Source organism: Globicephala melas, chromosome 7 (assembly GCF_963455315.2).
Source record: "Globicephala melas chromosome 7, mGloMel1.2, whole genome shotgun sequence".
NCBI lineage: Eukaryota > Metazoa > Chordata > Mammalia > Artiodactyla > Delphinidae > Globicephala > Globicephala melas.
This window is the reverse complement of record NC_083320.1, coordinates 33,064,530-33,085,442: the sequence shown is the minus strand read 5'-3', so window position 1 is coordinate 33,085,442 and position 20,913 is coordinate 33,064,530. Positions and strand designations below refer to the sequence as shown.

General features: G+C 36.6%; 1 protein-coding gene across 2 annotated transcripts in view; it reads left to right on the top strand.

Annotated features, from left to right (window-relative positions):
* The window catches only part of BMPR2 (bone morphogenetic protein receptor type 2), a 201,305-nt gene that overhangs the window by 80,549 nt on the left and 99,843 nt on the right, over nt 1-20,913 (top strand). The window contains exons 2-3 of one of the 2 annotated variants that reach the window (XM_030854423.2): nt 17,714-17,884; nt 18,931-19,101. In XM_030854423.2, the coding sequence (XP_030710283.1) occupies nt 17,714-17,884; nt 18,931-19,101 (342 nt within the window). Of the gene's footprint in view, nt 1-17,713; nt 17,885-18,930; nt 19,102-20,913 lie in introns of those variants that run through there. The other variant, XM_060302041.1, reaches the window with a different exon arrangement.

The window sequence follows — 20,913 nt, the reverse complement described above, 5'->3', positions numbered from 1 at the left end:
GACTGATCAGGGTAGTGATTACTGAAGTAGGTGGCTGGGGTAATTTTTAAAGAAAGACAGTAATGGGGATTTCCCTGGTGGCTCAGTGGTTAAGAATTCGCCTGCCAATGCAGGGGACAGGGTTTCGAGCCCTGGTCCGGGAAGATCCCACATGCCACGGAACAACTAAGCCCACGCGCCACAACTACTGAGCCTGTGCTCCAGAGCCTGTGAGCCACAACTACTGAAGCCCACGCGCCTAGAGCTCGTGCTCCGCAACAAGAGAAGCCACCACAACGAGAAGCCTGCGCACCATAATGAAGAATAGGCCCTGCTTGCCGCAACTAGAGAAAGCCCGCGCGCAGCAAAAAGGCCTGCCAGTGCAGCCAAAAATAAATTAAAAAAGAAAAAAATGCAGTAATGAAGTTTGCTGCATCAAGTGACTCTTCCTTTCATAAATAACTTCCCAGGTGCATGTTGTGCTCTTTGTTTTTTTGTGTTTTTTTTTTGCGGTACGTGGGCCTCTCACTGCGGCGGCTTCTCCTGCCGCGGAGCAGAGGCTCCGGACGCTTAGGCCCAGCGGCCATGCCTCACGGACCCAGCCGCTCCGCGGCACGCGGGATCCTCCCAGACCGGGGTACGAACCCGCGTCCCCTGCATCGGCAGGCGGACCCTCAACCACTGCGCCACCAGGGAAGCGTTTTACCCACAATAGAACTTCTTTCAAAAGTGGAGCCAATCCCTTGAAACCCTGCTGCTGGTTTATCCACTAAGTTTATGTAATATTCTGAACCCTTTTTTCCAAACTCCTGTTAAGGTTGACATTTTGACCTCTTTCCGTGAATCACAAATGTTCTTAATGGCATCCAGAATGGTTTCCAGAAGGTTTTCAACTGACTTTGCCCATATCCATCAGAGGAATCACTGTCTATGCCAGCTATAGCATTACAAACTGTATTTCTTAAATAAGACTTGAAAGTCGAAATGACGCTTTGATCTTTGGGCTGCAGAATGGCAGGCATGAAAACAGCATTAATCTTTTTGTACATCCCCATAAGAGCTCTTGGGTGACCAGGTGCACTGTCATTGAATAGTAATATTTTGAAAGGAATCTTTTTTCTGAGCAGTAGGTCCAAACAGTGGGCTTAAGATATTCAGTAAGCCATGCTGTAAACAGATGTACTGTCATTCAGGCTTTGTTGTTCCATTTATAGAGCACAGGCAGAGTAGATTTGGCATAATTCTTAAGAGCCCCAGGATTTTTGGAATGGTAAGTGAGCATCAGCCGCAAGTTCAAGTCACCAGCTGCATTAGCCCCTAACAAGAGAGTCAGCCTGTCCTTCGAAGCTTTGAAGCCAGGCATTGACTTCTCTCTAGCCCTGAAAGTTCTAGATGGCATCTTCCTTCAACAGAAGGCTGTTTCTTCTACACTGAAACTATCTGTTATTTAGTGTAGTCACCTTCGTCATTTATCTTAGCTAGATCTCCTGGATAACTTGCTGCAGCTCCTACATCAGTACTTGTGGCTTCACTTTGCACTTCTGTGTTATGACAATGGTTTCTTTCCTTAAATCTCAGTGAACCAACTTCTGCTCACTTCAGACTCTTCTTCTGCAGGTTCCTCACCTCTCTTGGCCTTCATAGAATTGAAAAGAGTTTGGGTTTAATTTACCTTTCTTTTTGTAGTTTCCTAAGGTGGTGATGTCCCTTTTTAAAATTCAAATACATATAGAGGGAATTGTTATACTAATCTACTAATACATATTCGAAAATTATCTCTACCAAATTATTTTTAAGGTTAGTTTTAAATTTACACAAGTGAAATTTTCTCTTTTTGGTATACAGTTCTTTGAGTTTTGAGAAATACATAGTCATGTAACTGCCATCCCAATTAAGGTACAGAACATTTCTACCCCTCAGAAATTCTCTTTTGGTACCACTTTATAATCAACTACTCCATCCTACCACACCCCCCGCCCCCACCCCCGCTGCCCCAAATCAGGTCTCTGGCAACCAGTGATCTATTCTCCATTCCTGTAGTTTTACCTTTTAGAATGTCATATAATGAATCATATAGTATATAGCTTTTTGAGTCTGGGTTCTTTCATTTGGCATAATATATTTGAAATTCATTCATGTTTCTTATGTCAATAGTCCTTTTCTTTTAAAAAAATTTATTTATTTATGGCTGCATTAGGTCTTCGTTGCTACACGTGGGTTTTCTCTTGGTGTGTCAAGCGGGGGCTACTCTTCGTTGCAGTGTGCAGGCTTCTCTTGTTGTGGAGCACTGGCTCTAGGCATGCGGGCTTCAGTAGTTGCAGCACATGGGCTCAGTTGTTGTGGCTCACGGGCTCTAGAGCACAGGCTCAGTGGTTGTGGCGCACAGGCTTAGTTGCTCCGCAGCATGTGGGATCTTCCCAGACCAGGGCTCGAACCCGTGTCCCCTGCATTGGCAGCACATTCTTACCCACTGTGCAGCCAGGGAAGTCCAGTCCATTCCTTTTTATTGCTGAGTAATACGTGTTTATCCATTGTTCAGTTGAGGGACATTTGGGTTATAAACAGTTTTGTGCGACTGTAAATAAAGCCACTATAAGCATATAGTGACTGTAAGGTTTTTTTGTGAACATAAATTTTCATTACATTTAGGTCAATACCCGTAAGTATTAGGGAATGGGATTACTAAGTTAAATGGTGTGTATATATTTAACTTATAAGAGACTACCAAACTATTTCTCACAGTAGTTGTACCAGTTTGCATTTTCATCAGCAGTTATATTCCCCTGTGTCAGCATCCTGATCAGTACTTGATGTTGTCAAGAATTTTTTGTTTTGTTTTTAAATTGTAATCATTCTAATAGGTGTGTAGTAATATCTCATTGTAGTTAAAAATTTTTTTCATTCATTTCATTTTTTAAAAAATATTGAATTATAATTGACATACAATATAATATTAGTTTCAGGTGTACAACATAGTGATTCAAGTATTTTTATACATTGTAAAATGATCACCATGATAAATCTAGTTACCATCTGTCACCATACAAAGTTATTACAATATTATTAGGTATAATCCCTATACTGTATGTTACAGCTCCATGACTTATTTATTTTAAAACTGGAAGTTTGCACCTCTTAATCTCCTTTACCTATTTTTCCCATCCCCTCACCCTCCTTCTTTCTGGAAACCACCAGTTTGTTCTCTTTATCCATGAGTCCGTTTCTGCTTTGTTCTGTTTGTTCATCTCTTTTGCTTTTTAGATTCCACATGTGAAAAGTGGAGTCACATGGTATTTGTCTTTCTCTGTCTGACTTACTCCACTTAGTGTGATACCCTCTAAATCCATGCATGTTATAGCAAATGGCAAAATTTCATTCTTTTTTATGTCTGAGTAATATTCCATTGTGTGTGTGTGCGTGTGTGTATGTACATACACACACACACACCACATCTTATTTATCCGTTCATCTAGTGATGGGTACTTAGATTGCTTCCATATATTAGCTATTGTAAATAATGCCACAATGAACATAAAGGTACATATATGTTTTCAAATTAGTGTTTTCATTTTCTTCAGGTAAATAGAAATGGAAATGGAATTGCTGGGTTGTATGGTAGTTCTGTTTTTAATTTTGAGAAACCTCCATACTGTTTTCTGTAATGGCTGCACGAATTTACATTCCCACCATCAGTATACAAGGGTTCCCTCCCTTTTCTCCACATCTTCGCCAACACTTGTTATTTGTTGCTTTTTTGAGGATAGCCATTCTGACAGGTATGAGGTGGTATCTCATTGTGGTTTTGATTTGCATTTTTCTGATGATTACTGATGTTGAGCATCTTTTCATGTGCCTGTTTGCCATCTGTATGTCTTTGAAAAAATATCTATTCAGGTCTAATGCCCATTTTTTATTTGGGTTGTTTGGGTTTATTTTTTGATATTGAGTTGTATGAGTTCATTATATATTTTGAACATCAACTCCTTATAGGGATTGCAAATATCTTGTCCCGTTAAGTAGGTTGACTTTTTATTTTGTTGATGGTTTCCTTCACTATGCAAAAACTTTTTAGTTTGATATCACCTCATTTGATTATTTCTGCTTTTGTTTCCCTTGCCTGCGGAGACATAGCCAAAAAATATTGTTAAGATTGATGTCAAAGAGGTTATTACCTACGATTTCTTCTGTAAGTTTTATAGTTTTAGTCTTATATTTAAGTCTATAATCCATTTTGAGTTTATTTTTGTATATGATGTAAGAAGGTGGTCCAGTTTCATTCTTTTGCATCTAATTGTCCAGTTTTCCCAGCACCATTTATTGAAGTGACTCTTTTCATCCATTGAATATTCTTGCCTCCTATGTTGTAGATTAATTGATCATATAAGCGTAGGTTTATTTCTGGGCTCACAGAATATTCTGTTCCATTGATCAGTGTGTCTGTTTTTGTGCCAGTATCATACTGTTTAGATTATTATAGCTTTGTAGTATCGTGTGAAATCAGGGCATGTGTCACCTCCAGCTTTGTTCTTTCTCAAGATTGCTTTGGCTATTGGGGCATTTTGTGTTTTTATAGAGATTTTAGAATTATTTGTTCTAGTTCTGTGAAAAATGCCATTGGTGTTTTGATAGGAATTGCATTGAATCTGTAGGTTGCTTGGTAGTACAGTCATTTTGATAATATTAATTCTTCTAATCCATGAGCACTGATAAATGGATATTTTTCCATTTATTTGCATCATCTTCAATTTCTTTCTTCAGTGTCCTACAGTTTTCTGAGTACAAGTCTTTCACTTCCTTGGTTAAATTTATTCCTAGGTATTTTATTCTTTTTGATGCAATTGTAAATGGGATTGTTTTCTTCATTTTTCTTTTTGATTGTTTGTTCTCAGTGTATAAAAGTGCTGCAGATGTCTACATATTAATTTCATATTCTGCAACTTTACTGAATTCATTTATTATAATAGTTTTTTTTGGAGGGGGTAGAATCTTTAGGGATTTCTATATATAATATGTCATCCTCAAATAGTGACAATTTTACTTCTTTCTTTACATTTTCGATACCTTCTATTTCATTTTCTTGCCTAATTGGTGTGATTAGGACTGTGAATACTGTGTTGAATAAAAGTGTCAAGTAGGCATCCTTGTCTTAGTTCCTGATCTTAGAGGAAAAGTTTTCAGCTTTTCACCAGTGAGTATGATGTTAGATGTGGTTTGTCATACATGGACTTTATTATGTTGAGGTATGTTCCCTCTATATCAACTTTGTTGAGAATTTGTATCATAAATGGATGTTGAATTTTGTCACATTCATTGTATTTTTAATTTGTATTTTCATGTGAAATTCACATTTTAAAAATTATTTATTTTTGTCTGTGTTGGGTCTTCGTTGCTGCACATGGGCCTTCTCTAGTTGTGGCTTGTGGGCTCTAGAGTGCAGGCTCAGCAGCTGTGGCACACGGGCCTACTTGCTCCGCGGCATGTGGGATCCTCCCAGACCATGGCTCGAACCCGTGTCCCCTGCATTGGCAGGCGGACTCCCAACCACTGCACCATCAGGGAAGTCCCTGAAATTCACATTTATAATGTGAAATTTTATTTGCCATGTGTCTATTTTCAATGTAGGGAAAAGAAAGATGGATGGATCAATCTTGTTCTTGTTATGCTTCTAGGAAAAGCCAGCCAGCAGAGGTTTCCACGGTAAAGTGCTCTGGGTATCCAGGCATCAGAAGGGAAAGAGTGCCGCTTTGCCTGTTGGACCTTGTTACAAAGGACTAGTCTTTGTTTAAACAACAGACATCCCCAAACTGGAATCTCTTATCTCAGATATTTAGTGCCATAATTAGCTTGTATTTTGTAACATTTTACTTTTTTTATATGTAAAGGATACTACATGAATGGTTCTTTAAACCATGATCCCATAGCACAATCCAGTTTCTCCCCATACTAGAACTACTTGGTTAGAGGAATTAAGAGAGTTCAAATACTTTTCAATAAACTTTTTTTTTTTTTTTTTTTTTTTTTGCGGTACGCGGGCCTCTCACCGTTGTGGCCTCTCCCGTTGCGGAGCACAGGCTCCGGACGCACAGGCTCAGCGGCCAAGGCTCACGTGCCCAGACGCTCCGCGGCATGTGGGATCTTCCCGGACCAGGGCACGAACCCGTGTCCCCTGCATTGGCAGGCGGACTCTCAACCACTGTGCCACCAGGGAAGCCCTCAATAAACTTTTAATGGACAGATGTATATGATGCGGCACAATGTATTTTGTTGGTAGAGCACATGGTCTTAGTGTCAGGTTTCTTTTTACTGACATCGTACTTTATTTTTCTAGGATATTATTCTTATTTTACTTTAAATAAATAAAATTCCTAATAAAATTGAACATATACACAAATGTTCATAGCAGTTTTATTTCTAACACCCAAAAACTGAAAACTACCCCAATGAGCTTCAAAAGGTGAAAAGTTAAACAGATTGTGTATTTCATCCATACCATGGAATACTACTCCATAAAAAGTAATGAACTGTTGATACATGCAACAAATTGGGTGAACCTCAAGGAATTTTTGCTAAGTGAAAAAAGTCAATCTCTAAAGGATATGTACTACATGATTCCATTTATATAGTAATTGTGAAATATAATCATTGAGTTGGAGAACAGATTACTGGTAGCTGTTGGTTAGGAATGGGGACAAAGGGATCGTAATTATAAAGGGTTAACATGAGGGTATCTTGTGATAGTACAGTTAAATATTTTGATTGTGATGGTATGTGACTGAATTGCATAAATTCGTACTCACACAGTTGAGTGCATGTATAACTGGTAATATCTGATTAAGCTCTATGGATTGTGCTAATGTAGATTTCTTGTCTTTGATACTGCACAGTGATTGTCTGGGATGTTTGCATTGGAGAGAGAGTTACTGCACTTGTCCCTATATCCCTTCCTTCCTTCCTCCCTCCCTCCCTCCCTCCCTCTTTGAGACTGGGACAGCACAAGCTTTATTCAGTGGCCAAAGAATGGAGAAGCAGGAACCTAGTTCACAAATCACCTTCTCCTTATATTTCTTTCCAGCTACCTGTGAATATATAATCATTACAAAATTAAAAAAAAAATGTAAAAATAATTCAAGTACAAAAACCTTTTATTTTTGAAATATGTAATACGTGAATATATTTTCATGAAAATTCAAATAGTATAAAAGTATTTGGTAAAAAAGGGAAAAGGGCAAATAGTTAATACTTTTAGTATAGCCATTTTTTCCTTTCTTTCCTCCCCCATAAAAACAAATAGATAGTATTTTTCAGTGTATGCATAATGATGCTGATTTATGTCTGTAATGACAGTTAACTGATGCAGACATGATAAAACTATGCCATACCTTTATACTCTACATTCTTGATAGTGTTATATTGCAGAGTCGGAAATGTAAGACAGCTGAGTATTCCAGACATGCCACATATGTTCCTGGGAATTAAATGCTGCACATGATTAGCAAATGCTGATCCAGAAAGCATATGTAAACAGAAAATGATTAGTTTATTCTCAGTAACTTGGAGATATGTATGTGTGTGTGTGTGTGTATATATATATATATGAAAATAATATAATATTGCATGTATACGGATACTATTTTCACAGCTTCGTGTATAGTAGAGTGGTCAAAGGACTAGATGATTATTGCCTAGATTTTATAACCTTTGAATGGGAATATGATATTGAGTACAATATATGTAGATATGAAAGCTGTCTGCCTGTAACACTGTTGGGTATTCGTGGTATACAAAATGAGTTATATACACCTAGTTTTCCTCTAGGAACAAGTGAAGTCAGCCTCCTACTTGGTGCCGGAGATATGCATGTAAACAGATAAAATATAACGCCATGCAATGCTAAAACAGAGTTAAGAGATTTGAGAGCGTAGAACATATCATTTAACTGCAGAGCAAACTGAAGAGCACGAAAAATGGCATTCTAGATACTGGGTACATTATGTATAAAGGTCAGGAAAGATCTTGGCATATTAGTGTGGTGGAAACTGAGGAATGGAGGAGTGGGGTGAATGGCAAGAGGTAACTTGAGTCCTGGGGCTGACTTACCCATTAGGTACAGGGCCCACAGTATTTCTGGAGGTCCAAGAAAATGTTTTAATTTGTTTTAAAAGCAGAAGGAAAAAAGGAACTTTTCATGTTGAAGAAAATGTTCTAATACCTAGGGTTAACATATTGTTTTTATCCCAATGCAATAGTAAAGTATAATTTTTTAAAAAAATAAATTTCTTTATTTATTTTATTTTTGGCCATGTTGGGTCTTTGTTGCTGCACCTGGGCTTTCTCTAGTTGTGGTGAGTGGGGACTACTCTTTGTTGCAGTGCATGGACTTCTCACTGCAGTGGCTTCTCTTGTTATGGAGCACGGGCTCTAGGCGCACGGGCTTCAGTAGTTGTGGCACGCAGGCTCTAGAGCGCAGGCTCAGTAGTTGTGGAACATGGGCTGAGTTGCTCCATGGCATGTGGGATCTTCCCGGACCAGGGCTGGAACCCATGTCCCCTGCATTGGTAGGTGGATTCTTAACCACTGCGCCACCAGGGAATTCCAAAGTATAATTTTTAATATTTTTTATTGGAGGAAAGGGCCCATGAAATCAAAAGTTCCTAGGGCCCACCAAAGTGATCATGGTTCTTTTGGGTCGGCTTATGAAGGACATTAAATGCCAACTGAAGAGCTTGAATTTAATTCTAGGAACTTCAGGGAGCTAACAGATTTTAAGCATGATCAACTCTTTTATGAAGGTACCTCTGTCAGCAGTTTGGATGAGACTATTTGCAGTTTAATGTAGTTATGTTAATCAAAATTGCTTTAGTGCTTATTACAACCAAATATCACCTGTTTAAAAAGAGGAGAGAGAGGACACACAGCAGAAGCAAGGAGAACTACAATCCTGCAGCCAGTGGAACAAAAACCACATTCACAGAAAGATAGACAAGATGAAAAGGCAGAGGGCTATGTACCACATGAAGGAACAAGATAAAACCCCAGAAAAACAACTAAATGAAGTGGAGATAGGCAACCTTCCAGAAAAAGAATTCAGAATAATAATAGTGAAGATGATCCAGGACCTCAGAAAAACAATGGAGGCAAAGATTGAGAAGATGCAAGAAATGTTTAACGAACACCTAGAAGAATTAAGAACAAACAGAGTTGAACAACACAATAACTGAAATGAAAACTACACTAGAAAGAATCAATAGCAGAATAATGGAGGCAGAAGAACGGATAAGTGACCTGGAAGACAGAATGGTGGAATTTATTGCTGCAGAAAAGGATAAAGAAAAAAGAATGAAAAGAAAGGAAGACAGCCTAAGAGACCTCTGGGACAACATTAACCGCAACAACATTCACATCATAGGGGCCCCAGAAGGAGAAGAGAGAGAGAAAGGACCCAAGAAAATATTTGAAGAGATTATAGTCAAAAACTTCCCTAACATGGGAGAGGAAATAGCCACCCAAGTCCAGGAAGCACAGCAAGTCCCATACAGGATAAACCCAAGGAGAAACATGCCAAGACACATAGTAATCAAATTGGCAAAAATTAAAGGCAAAGAAAAATTATTGAAAGCAGCAAGGGGAAAATGACAAATAACATACAAGGCAACTCCCATAAGGTTAGCAGCTGATTTCTCAGCAGAAACTCTACAGGCCAGAAGGGAGTGGCATGATATGCTTACAGTGTTGAAAGGGAAGAACCTACAACCAAGATTACTCTACACGGCAAGGATCTCATTCAGATTTGATGGAGAAATCAAAAGCTTTACAGACAAGCAAAAGCTAAGAGAATTCAGCACCACCAAAGCAGCTCTACAACAAATGCTAAAGGAACTTCTCTAAGTGGGAAACACAAGAGAAGAAAAGGACCTACATAAACAAACGCAAAGCAATTAAGAAAATGGTCATAGGAATGTACCTATGGATAATTGCCTTAAACATGAATGGATTAAATGCTCCAACCAAAAGACACAGGGTTGCTGAATGGATACAAAAACAAGACCCATACATATGCTGTCTCCAAGAGACCCACCTCAGACCTAGGGACATATTCAGACTGAAAGTGAGGGGATGAAAAAAGATATTCCGTGCAAATGGAAATCAAAAGAAAGCTGGAGTAGCAATACTCATATCAGATAAAATAGACTTTAAAGTAAAGAATGTTACAAGAGACAAGGAAGGACACTACATAATAATTAAGGGATTAATCCAAGAAGAAGATATAACGATTATAAATGTATATGCACCCAGCATAGGAGCACCTCAATGCATAAGGCAAATGCTAACAGCTATAAAAGAGGAAATCGACAGTAACACAATAATAGTGGGGGACTTTAACACCTCACTTACACCAATGGACAGATCATCTAAAATGAAAATAAATAAGGAAACAGAAGCTTTAAATAACACAAGAGACCAGATCGATTTAATTGATAATTATAGGACATTCCATCCAAAAACAGCAGATTACACTTTCTTCTCAAGTGCACACAGAACGTTCTCCAGGATAGATCACATCTTGGGTCACAAATCAAGCCTCAGTAAATTTAAGAAAACTGAAATCATATGAAGCATCTTTTCTGACCACAACGCTATGAGATCAAAACTGAATTACAGGGAAAAAAACATAAAAAACACAAACACATGGAGGCTAAACAATATGATACTAAATAACCAGGAGATCACTGAAGAAATCACAGAGGAAATCAAAAAATACCTAGAGACAAATGACAATGAAAACACGACCATCCAAAACCTATGGGATGCAGCGAAAGCAGTTCTAAGAGGGAAGGTTATAGCTATACAAGCCTACCTCAAGAAATAAGAAAAATCTCAAATAAACAATCTAACCTTACACCTAAAGGAACTAGAGAAAGAAGAACAACAAAACCCAAAGTTAGCAGAAGGAAAGAAATCATAAAGATCAGAGCAGAAATAAATGAAATAGAAACAAAGAAAACAGTAGCAAAGATCAATAAAACTAAAAGCTGGTTCTTTGAGAAGAAAAACAAAATTTGTATATAATTAGCCAGACTCATCAAGAAAAAGAGTTAGAGGACTCAAATCAATAAAATTAGAAATGAAAAAGGAGAAGTTACAACAGACACCGCAAAAATACAAAGCATCCTAAGAGACTACTACAAACAACTCTATGCCAATAAAATGGAAACCTGGAAGAAATGGACAAATTTTTAGAAAGGTATAACCTTCCAAGACTGAACCTGGAAGAAATAGAAAATATGAACAGACCAATCACAATCACTGAAATTGAAACTGTCATTAAAAATCTTCCAACAAACAAAGGTCCAGGACCAGATGGCTTCACAGGTGAATTCTATCAAACATTTAGAGAAGAGCTAACACCTGTGGTTCTCAAACTCTTCCAAAAAATTGCAGAGGAAAGAACACTCCCAAACTCATTCTATGAGGCCACCATCACCCTGATACCAAAACCAGACAAAGCTACTACAAAAAAAGAAAACTACAAACCAATATCACTGATGATATAGATGCAAAAGTCCTCAACAAAATACTAGCAAACAAAATCCAACAGCACATTAAAAGTATCATACACCATGATCAAGTGGGGTTTATTCCAGAAATGCAAGGATGCTTCAGTGTACCCAAATCAATCAATGTGACACACCATATTAACAAATAGAAGGAGAAAAACCATATGATCATCTCAACAGATGCAGAGAAAGCTTTCAACAAAATTCAACACCCATTTATGATAAAACCTCTCCAGAAAGTGGGCATAGAGTGAACCTACCTCAACATAATAAAGGCCATATAGGACAAACCCACAGCAAACATCATACTCAATGGTGAAAAACTGAAAGCATTTCCTCTAAGATCAGGAACAAGACAAGAATGTACACTCTCACTGCTATTATTCAACACAGTTTTGGAAATCCTAGCCACGGCAATCAGAGAAGAAAAAGAAATAAAAGGAATCCAAATTGGAAATGAAGAATTAAAACTCACTGTTTGCAGATGACATGATACTATACATAGAGAATCCTAAAGATGCCACCAGAAAACTACTAGAGCTAATCAATGAATTTGATAAAGTTGCAGGATACAAAATTAATGCACAGAAATCTCTTGCATTCCTATACACTAACGATGAAATATCTGAAAGAGAAATTAAGGCAGCACTCCCATTTACCATTGTAACAAAAGAATAAAATACCTAGAAATAAACCTACCTAAGGAGACAAAAGACCTATATGCAGAAAACTATAAGACACTGATGAAAGAAATTAAAGATGATATCAACAGATGGAGGGATATACCATGTTCTTGGATTGGAAGAATCAATATTGTGCAAATGACTACTACCCAAAGCAATCTACAGATTCAGTGCAATCCCCATCAAATTACCAATGGCATTTTTTACAGAACTAGAACAAAAAATCTTAAAATTTGTATGGAGACACAAAAGACCCTGAATAGCCAAAGCCGTCTTGAGGGAAAAAAATGGAGCTGGAGGAATCAGACTCCCTGACTTCAGACTATACTACAAAGCTACAGTAATCAAGACAATATGGTACTGGCACAAAAACAGAAACAGAGATCAGTGGAACAAGGTACAAAGCCCAGAGGTAAACCCACGCACCTATGGTCAACTAATCTATGACAAAGGAGACAAGGATATACAATGGAAAAAAGGCAGTCTCTTCAATAAGTGGTGCTGGGAAAACTGAACAGCTACATGTGAACGAATGAAATTAGAACACTCCCTAACACCATACCCAAAAACAAACTCAAAATGGATTGGAGACCTAAATGTAAGACTGAACAGTATAAAACTCTTAGAGGAAAACAAAGGAAGAACACTCTTTGACGTAAATCACAGCAAGATCTTTTTTGATCCACCTCCTAGAGTAATGGAAATAAAAACAAAGAGAAACAAATGGGACCTAATGAAACTTAAAAGCTTTTGCACAGCAAAGGAAACCATAAAGAAGACGAAAAGACAACTCCCAGAATGGGAGAAAATATTTGCAAATGAATCAGCGGACAAAGGATTAATCTCCAAAATATATAAACAGCTCATGCAGCTCGATATTAAAAAAACAAACAACCCAATCCAAACATGGGCAGAAGACCTAAATAGACATTTCTCTAACGAAGGCATACAGATGGCCATGAAGCACATGAAAAGCTGCTCAACAGCACTAATTATTAGAGAAATGCAAATCAAAAGTACAATGAGGTATCACCTTACACCAGTTAGAATGGGCTTCATCAGAAAATCTACAAACAACAAATGCTGGAGGGGGTGTGGAGTAAAGGGAACCCTCTTGCACTGTTTGTGGGAATGTAAACTGATACAGGCACTATGGGGAACAGTATGGAGGTTCCTTAAAAAACTAAAAATAGAATTACCATATGATCCAGCAATCCCACTACTGGGTGTATACCCAGAGAAAACCACAATTCAAAAAGACACATGCACCCCAATGTTCATTGCAGCGCTATTTACGATAGCCAGGTTGTGGAAGCAACCTAAATGCCCAACGACAGACGAATGGATAAAGAAGATGTGGTACATATATACAATGGAATGTTACTCTGCCATAAAATGGAACAGAATTGGGTCATTGGTAGAGACGTGGCTGGATCTAAAAACTGTGATACAGAGTGAAGTCAGAAAGAGAAAAACAAATATTTTATATTAACGCATATATGTCGAACCTAGAAAAATGGTACAGATGAACTGGTTTTCAGGGCAGAAATTGAGACAACAGATGTAGAGAACAAACGTATGGATACGAAGGGGGGAATCCGCGAGGGGTGGTGGTGGTGGTGTGATGAATTGGGAGATTGGGATTGACATGTGTACACTGATGTGTATAAAATTGATGACTAATAAGAACCTGCTGTATAAAAAAAATGTGGGGCTTCCCTGGTGGCGTAGTGGTTGAGAGTCAGCCTGCCGATGCAGGGGACACGGGTTCGTGCCCTGGTCTGGGAATATCCCACGTGCTGCAGAGTGGCTGGGCGCGTGAGCCATGGCCTGTGCGTGAGTCCAGAGCCTGTGCTCCGCAACGGGAGAGGCCACAACAGTGAGAGGCCCGCGTACCGCAAAAAAAATAAAAAATAAAAAAAATTGTGTTCTGTTAGAAAGAGGCAAGAAAAAACAAATACTGCATTATATGTTTGAAAGTCCCTAAGAGAATAGATTTAAATAGTTTCACCATACACATACATACACAAAATGGTAATTATGTGAGGTGCTGGAGCTGTTAACTAACCCTATTGTGGTAATCAGTTTGCAATATATATATATCAAATCATGTTGTACATCTTAAACTTACACAGTAATATATGCCAATTATATCCCAATAAATCTGGAAAAAAATTTTTTAAAAATAAATAAAATGAGGAGAGCAGTTTTTGAAAGACTCCTATCTAATCACTGTATTTGATTATGGATGTCCCTTGAAAGAACTAATTGACCATACTTGATTGATCAAGATTTGTTTATTAGCTGTTGACAAATTCAGAAAACCACATGTAAATGATCAGGTCTCTTTTTGTGAGAATATAATACTAGGCTATACTGTTTCTCATAGTAGTCTTTATTTCATGCCTACTTTTCCTGCATTATTTGTGAAGAATCCAAAACTTTATACAGAGATATTGCTGAGACATTATAACAAATAGCATTTAAAAACATGCAAGCACTGTTTTACGAAATGGAGTTTTTCTTTCTTTTGACCAAAGGACGGTTTAGTTAGAATTCTTGCTTAAACACCTTTATTTTATATAGAAATTTGCTGAATCATAATTTGAAAGAGTTACTCTCAAAATAGCCAAGTATAATTTTCCTATACTAATGACACTGTCATAAAATAATTCCTATGAAGTAGGCTGAAGTAATTTTAAGAAAAAGTTATTTAGTGAAAACTGAGGGATATTAAAGGTATGATTCAGTGTCCTACAGTTGTACCTTTATTGCCTTGATCTTGGGATGAAGCAACAGGGAGACATAGAGGAGATTGGATTTGTTTGTTTGTTGTCTTTTTATATAAGGAGAATTTTAGGTTTCAGTCAGCAAATTATTTAATAATGGAACTAAAAATTTTATGCATGTTCATTCCTTTAGCTACTTTTTTTTTTTTTTTTCCCGGTACGCGGTCCTCTGTTTGCGGCCTCTCCCGTTGCGGAGCATAGGCTTCGGACGCGCAGGCTTAGCAGCCATGGCTCACGGGCTCAGCTGCTCCGCGGCATGTGGGATCTTCCCAGACCGGGGCACGAACCCGTGTCCCCTGCATCAGCAGGCAGACTCTCAACCACTGCGCCACCAAGATAGCCCCCTTTAGCTACTTTTCAGTTGTAAAAGAAATCCAGGCAGAGGAAAAATTTTCACTTTGTATTTATTCTTTCACAAGGATATATTTTTATTTTTAAATTAAATGAGGCACTTATTTATTTATGATCCATCTACCTCCAGGTACGGTTAGATCCCTATTCATTAACTCAGTACGCAATACAAAATTCTAGTCAAAATGGATAACAACAGAAGAGGAGGGGAAAAAATAGAATATCTTGGTTGTGGAAAAGTAGAGATAATGAGTTCATAAATTCATTCTGATCTTTCTAACGATCAAAACAAAAAGGGAAACAGAGTGGGTTACATAATTTCAGCAAGTGGTAGTAGCACTTAACCTGAGTCAAGAAATGGGGATAAGGAATTATGTCTCATAAATAGGCATGCTTTTTTAGATCTACATTACAGAGTTTTGTTTTTAGTTTGAGTCTTTTAAGTATCAATCTTTGTGCTGTGTGTACTTTATATGTAGAGATATATTTGATTTTAATCTTTATAATAATTTTGTAAAGTTTGCAAATTAGGGTATATCTAAGGAAATACTGTTAAATGTGCAAGATAATATAAATATTTGTCATTAAAGGATTTTGAATATGTGACTACATGTGGTAAAAATGTGATATACTTATAATCTGGCTAATGCCCTGGAAGTAGTTTTTATAAAAAGCTAGGGACTTCCCTGGTGGTCCAGTGGTTAAGAATCTGCCTTTCAATGCAGAGGACTTGGGTTTGATCCCTGGTCAGGGAACTAAGATCCCACATGCTGGGGGGCTACTAAGCCTGCAGGCTGCAACTACGGAGCCTGTATGCTCTGGATCCCGTGCACTGCAACTAGAGAGAAGCCTGCACACCGCAATGAAAGATCTTGCGTGCCACAACTAAGACCTGACGCAGCCAAAATAAATAAGTAAATAAAAAATCTTTTTTTTAAAAAAGGCTATACTACATTTTCTGGCCATTTATATGATATTAGTAAATACCTTCTAGAAGACTGCCTGAAATTCTAAATTGTGGAAATGTGGAAGTCACGTTTATTTTTTTGAGTAATTACTGTCTCTCTCCAAGCAGACTATAAGATGCTTGACGGGTAGAACTCTATATTATCTGTTTGTGAATCCCCTATTTATTTAGCTCAGTACTTTGAAGGTGCTTTCTGTTGTAATAAATATGGCAGGTCTGTGTTTCTAAATAGACTTGGGCACGCAGTTGTTGGTGCTTTCATTTCTTCTCCAGGGTTTTGTCCTTAGTTTTGTAGTTTCAGAAACATTATTTTAATAAATCATTTCCAGTGCTAAGGTGCTAATGAATTAAGCCATACTAAATAAGATACACAGCAAAATCAAGAAATAAATCAGAAGCCCATGAGGAATATAGTGGCAAAGTGTGTTAGATTGTTATTCTGGCAAGTCAAACACAGTAGGAAAGTCTGCTTTAAGAAACCAAAGATCAGCTGTTGCTTTTGATAACCATTTACTTCTTTGGTATTCTCAGCAGTGTTGGTAAATGTTTGTTAGCTGATAAATTATGTGGCAAATGTTCTACTGAGATTAGTTAAATCAGATTATGTACATGGAGAAAGACTGACTGGCATTGAAAATACATTGGGTTGACCTTCGGTATGAGGGATTGTTGAGCATTTCTTCTATTATATTGATATTTTTAATGATGGAAAATCATTTTCTTTTTGAGCACTAATAGCCTTAATTTTTAAAAACAGGTTTATTAAGGTATAATTTACATAGCATGAAATTCACGCATTTTTAGTGAACAATTATTTTTTTGTACATTTACAAAGCTGTGCAAACATTGCCACAATCTAATTTTGGAACATTTCTATCTCGCCAGATAGAAACCATGTACTATCCACTTGTAGTCTCTCCTCATCCTTAGTTTAACATGCCTAATGTTATGTTTAACATTTTACAACTGAGTATAAAATATGGTAGAAGTGAGTACTGTAGAATTTCCAAAAATTATTCAGCCCTCTAGGTTTGTTAATTTGTTTTGAATTTTTAATAATTTAGAGCATGGACATTTTTGTGATGATATTTCTTTATTCAGACACCAATATTATTTAATAGGAGAAAGAGTGGTGAGAATAATTTATGTAAGAGGGTATTCCTTTTGGGAAATGAGTTTTTAAGTTTGCTTCTTGTTTGGAAGTTACAAATTAATTAATGAAAAGAAAGAAGTTATTGAATAAATACAAAATTGCACATTTATTCAAGCCTTGTTAGGGATTTAGTAGGGAAATTTACAGTGCCTTTCAAAAAGGCTCTAAGATTTTATATAATAATGTTTTGCAAAGATTATCATAAAGTGAATTTGTCTTTTTTTCCTTTATTTTAGCTTCTCAGAATCAAGAACGTCTTTGTGCATTTAAAGATCCATATCAACAAGACCTTGGGATAGGTGAGAGTCGAATCTCTCATGAAAACGGAACAATATTATGCTCAAAAGGTAGCACCTGCTACGGCCTTTGGGAGAAATCAAAAGGGGACATAAATCTGGTAAAACAAGGCAAGTAATACTTTTTTTACCTGAAATAACTCTTTCATACAATTGAAGTTTATCTAAGAAGGGCATGGAAGTAGATTGTAAAACCCTCTGCAGGAGAACAGTAAGTTTAAAAGTGTGTATTCATGTCTGTATTCACACACAAGCTCCACATTTGCAAAGGGTAATTGTTTTTAGCTTATTTTAATAATATCTTATTACAATTTTAATAATATAATGCCATTTTATGAAGTTTAGAAAATAAAGAAAACTATAAGAGAAACAAATGTCTACAATTCCATACTTTAAAAAGTTTTTTTTAAAAACTGTATTGGTTTATTCCCTTCAGGCGTGTTTTCTTTGTACTTCTATGTTTATATGTGTGTGTACTATTTTTTCAAAATTATGGTAATACTATATAAATAATTTCATATACAGTTTTTCCCATTTAAATTATATCATGAATATTTTCCTATGTCTTTAAATATACTTTGAAAACACTTTCAAAATCTATACAATTTTTCATTGTATACATGTATCTCAGTTTACTTACACATTACTCTGCTGTTGGACATTATATTGTTTTCTGGTTTTCATTGTAATACCTAATGCTTCAGTGAACATCTTTGAACATAATTCTTTGATTGTATCTCATAATTTTCCTGGAATAGACTTCTGGAAGTAAAATTTTTAGATTATAAAACATGAAAAGGCTCTTCATAAAAATTGCCATGTGACTTTCTAGAAATGTTATATACATTTACATTTCCTCCAGCACTGTGTGTTACTAAATCCTTGTTATTGTTATATATAATTATTTTAAAACCCAGAAGAATTCAATAGATATAGACAAAAATGTAATCTTATTGATGTTTTAATAATAATTCATAGATTAACTGTGAAGTCAAACATTTTATTAGTGGCTTTTTCCTTCTATGAAATGCTTGTTTATACTTTGCCATTATCTGTTATTAAAAAGATGTGGTTTCCTATTGGTTTGCAAGAGTTATAACTTATTTACATTATGACATATGTAAACCTAACTTGTTTACATTAACATCAATTTGTAGGATGTTGGTCTCACATTGGAGATCCCCAGGAGTGTCACTACGAAGAATGTGTAGTAACTACCACTCCACCCTCAATTCAGAATGGAACATACCGTTTCTGCTGTTGTAGCACAGACTTGTGTAATGTCAACTTTACTGAGAATTTTCCACTTCCAGACACAACACCACTCAGTAAGTAGTTAAAGTAACGTACGTTTCCTTGTAATTCCTTTCTCCAAAGATTTTCAGAATTTAAAAATATATGAAAATATTCAGGTTGGGCCAGAGTGAGAGGGAGAGTTCCAGCATCATGAGACTACATCTAGCTAACACCTAAAATCGAGAAGAAATACACCAGGATTTCCAAGGTATTGGTATATTATCAAATAAGTTTGAATCAAAATATAGTACTTTCCAACTCACATGAAGAGGAGTTTGGTAATATTAAGAACACAACATATGTCCTTACTCTTTCACCCAGCACTCCCATTTGTAGGAGTTTATCTTTGAAGACATACCTCCGAAAGTATGAAAATACATATGCATAAAGTTACCTATTGTAGTATTGTCTGTAACTGTATAGTATTGGAAACTACCTAAATGCCTAAGAATAGGAGATTGATTCAAATCCACTATGGTACATACATGTGTAATGGAGTACCAAATATACAGCTATAAGAAAAAAATGGGTTAGATCTCTGTGAACTGATATGGAGTGATTTCTAGAGGTAACATTAGGTGAATAAAAAGCTTATATAGTATGCTGTCTTTTGTGTAAAATAGAAAGCTTATCTTTACAAAAAGAAGCAAAGAAAGGATAAACCAGAAAATAATGAAGTTGGTTACTTACAAGGGTTGGAGGGAATGGAACAGAAAGGATACAAGAAGGAGGAAAAGTCCTCTGAATATAGCTTTATGCATGTAGTTTTGACTTTTGGAATTATGTTACTAATCTGTGTGTGCAAAAAGTATAATTAAATCATTAAGGACGGGAAGGGGGCAAAATCCCAAACTGAAAGCAAATGAGCCTAGTTGTATTTTACATAAACATCATAATCACACTTAAGGGAAAAAGAAAGAACTAATCTAAGCATTTTACAAAAACAGTATTTGACTGTATATACTCTTTTAGGCAATATATAAGAGATTGGGGGGAGAATTGCAAACAAATAACTGAACTCTTTTTAGAAGGTTTCATTTTTAGTAGTGTGTACAAAGCAATTCTGAAACAATTGTAGATATATTTGTATTATAGGATTAAGAAAATGAGTATTAGTGTTGATATTCTTGGGAACCAGTGTTCTCACTGAAGGAATAAGGAAACAGTTATAGATGGGGGAAGAAAAGAGAATCCTATGTGAATAGATTGTAGTTCAAGGTATTATTATGGACTTATGACTTAAAAAATATCCATATGTATGTGTTACATGCATGTATATGCAGCCATGTATATATGTATTTGTATGAGTATGTATTTATATGTGTGTGTGTATACATACATGCCTACATATATTTCTTATCTCTGTTGAAAAAAATAAGAAGCAAAAGCACCCCTATAGCTATGAGTGTACATAATGCCCAGGTTTAGTTTCTACTACGACTCCACAGTCAGTGGAACTTGGGGTCCTTGGAAAAATGACTTATTCTAGAACTGGAGCAGGATAGGTGCAAGATAAACGTGCAACATCTTATAACACTAGAAGATAAGGAAAGAAGTACCCCCCAAAAGGATGGAGACTTGTCACAGTAGCCAGTTTGAAGGAACCTCCCACGAGCTACATTTAAGATCATTTTAGTGATCTTAAGATCATTTAAGATCATTTAGTAATAAGTTATAAATCATTGGAGGGAAAATGAATTGAGTCTATGCTGATAGCAGAGAAGGGAGAAGAGAGGGCACTTGTGTATAGTAGAATGCCAAGTGCCAAGTTGTAACTGTAGGTGTTGGAAAATTATCATTATGCAGCCATCATGGCAAGGATTGGATCAGGCAAGAATCATCCT